The sequence below is a fragment of the Terrapene carolina genome, unplaced genomic scaffold (assembly GCF_002925995.2).
Source record: "Terrapene carolina triunguis isolate 2854851 unplaced genomic scaffold, T_m_triunguis-2.0 Scaffold374, whole genome shotgun sequence".
Classification (NCBI taxonomy): Eukaryota; Metazoa; Chordata; order Testudines; family Emydidae; genus Terrapene; species Terrapene triunguis.
Window position 1 is genome coordinate 3150241 of NW_020664725.1, and position 2552 is coordinate 3152792.

A 2552-nucleotide genomic window follows, 5' to 3' on the forward strand; every position below is an offset into this window, starting at 1 on the left:
CAAAGGGAAGTGGGGAAAGCCCTTTGGTGAGCCATTGAAGACTGGACCGAGGAGTGTGTGGTATTGTATTTACAGTGTAAGCATCCTTTTTGATCAAGTCTGTCAGACTGAGAAATGAGCCTCAGAAGCAAGGAGTCCCATAACTGGGATTCCACTGGGTCTGAGAGACAGCTCTGCTCCCAGCACCATAGAGTCTAAATCTGGGTCTTTCCAGTTGCAGAGTTCCTGTGGAGTGTAGCTTTCTTGTAGGCTGGGGTGATCCCAGTCCATTAAGGGCTTTAGAGGTTAGGACCAGGACCTTAATTTCTGTCCTGGACCAAACTGGGAGCCAGTGGAATGTACAATACACGTGTGACATGTTTATATTAGAATCATAGAATATCAGGGTTGGAAAGGACCTCAGGAGGTCATCTAATCCAACCCCCTGCTCAGAGCAGGACCAATCCCCAACTAAATCAACTTGGCCTTGGTTAATGAGATACATGGGTCAGCCTGCAGCAGTGTGTCAGTTGCATTCAGCCCTAGATTGAATGAAGTGCAGTCATCTAGCCCGCAGGTGGCGCTGTGAATGTCAGTGGCTAAATCCTCATCTGAAAGCAGGGAAGGCAGTTTCCTGCCATACAAGGAGGGAAGGAAGAATTCCTCGCCCTAGTGGCAATCTCTGTGTCCAGGAGTCTGGCGGCACCTTGAGGTTTTTTTGCACCACCTGCCTGGTCTGGTGGCTCAGTTGTAGGTGAGGTTAGAGCACTTCAGTCTTTCCCCTTCCTAGAAAGTGACTTTCGTGGGTTGAACCAGAGCCATATGCGCTTCGTCCACCTGCAGAACTCCCCCAGGTGTCCGGACATCTTGGGGATGGCAGAGGCTGTATCAGTGGAGAAGGGAGATGTGCCGTTATCTACATCTCACTAGAGCCTGGGCCTAGGGTATCTCATGACCTTACCACAGGGTTAATGGACAATAGAGGAGGGAAGTGTGTCTTGAGCCTTGGCTGAACTCGCCCTGCAAACGCAGTACCCCTCCGCCTAGCACCGCCCCGCTCTTCCTGCATGCCACTTGCATAGCCCTGTTTGGCCTGGTAATTGTTCCTGCTGTCTGGATTTCTCATGCTGGAACAGGGCGAGCCAGCTAACGATCCCATCTCTCCTTACAGACCTGGAGAAGGAGGTAGTGAAGTTCCGGAAGAAGTTAAAAGACAGCCTCCCGGGCAGTGATTGGAACCCCTTCGGTACCACAAAGGGTCTCCCTCCTGAGCGCGCAGATGTGGTCATCGTGGGGGGAGGGGTGATGGGCTGGTCCGTCGCCTACTGGCTGAAGGCGCTAGAGCCCCAGAGAGATGCACTCCGAGTGGTCGTGATTGAGAAGGACCCAACGGTAAGTTACCTCCGAGGAGGCTGCTACTGCAAACGCTGTCATCCATTCTTCTTTTGGGCCATTTCACAAATGGGAGGGAGGAGGGATAGCTCAGTGGTTTGAGCATTGGCCTGCTAAACCCAGGGTTGTGAGTTCAATCCTTCAGGGGGCCACTTAGGGATCTGGGGCAAAATCAGTACTTGGTCCTGCTAGTGAAGGCAGGGGGCTGGACTCGATGACCTGTCAGGGTCCCTTCCAGCTCTATGAGATAGGTATAGGTAAATATGCAGCATCTCAGAGTCCCCTTTAGGCAAGGGTTTAGAAAGTGAGCTGAACTCCAAGTGCTGTGGCTGCGCTGCAGACCCAACCCGCCCTGTCCCTCTTATTGCACCAGATCTCCCTCCCCCACAAGGAAGATTTGCATCCATAAAAGGTGAGACCAATTGGACCGGAGGAGCTGACTGGGACTAGTCCAGAAAAGAGCCATGTAAGGGGTTGGACTCACCCCTGTGGCGCCTCCTGCTGGTTCTCCGGGGAATCAGCTCAGTCCAGCCCAGAGCGCCTTCTGCAGGCTGGTGATCCACCTTGTCATTCGTACTGGCCCCCGTGTCCCTCCCAGGACCCCGGTGCCCCTTGCTCTGGGTGCTGCCCCCTGGCAGTACCCCCACACGCTGGGTCTCCCCTCCCAGGGGAACCCTCGCCCACTAACCCCACCTCGCCTCAGGATAAGGCCACTGCCAGTCTCCAACTAGCCCCCACTCCCTGGGGCAGACTGCAGTATCGGTCACTCATCATCGGCAAGGTTGGGTTTGGACCTGCTGCCCTCTGCAACCCCCAGTACCCCTTGGCCTATCACTAGGCCGCAGCCTGGGGCTTTCCAGGCTGGAGCTCCCCAGCTCCTCAGCCTTTCCCCAGCCCTGCTCCACTCAGGTACCCTGTGTCTAGCTCCCTGCAGCCAGGCCCTTCTCTCTCTGGGTGCAGAGAGAGACTCTGTGTCTGAGTTCCTGGCTCCCTGCCTTTATAGGGCCAACTGAGTCTGTTTGGGGCGTGGCCCCAGCTGCAGCCACTTCCCCTGAATCAGCTCAGCCTTCCCTGCCCCAGCCTTCTCCCAGGGCTGTTCCAAACCCCTCAGGGCAGGAGCGGGTAACCACCCCGCTACAAGCCAGCTCAGGCACTCCCTATCCGTGGCCCCATGAAGTCAC

At 55.6% G+C, this 2552-nt stretch overlaps 1 protein-coding gene across 2 annotated transcripts in view; it reads left to right on the top strand.

Moving 5' to 3' along the window:
* Nucleotides 1–1195: 1195 nt before the first annotated feature.
* Nucleotides 1196–2552, top strand: part of FOXRED1 (FAD dependent oxidoreductase domain containing 1) — a 22110-nt gene continuing 20753 nt past the window's right edge. For both annotated transcript variants that reach the window (XM_026657921.2, XM_026657920.1), the window contains exon 1: nt 1196–1371. In XM_026657921.2, coding sequence (XP_026513706.1) covers nt 1285–1371 — 87 coding nt within the window. In that variant the 5' untranslated portion in view covers nt 1196–1284. The remainder of the gene's footprint in view (nt 1372–2552) is intronic.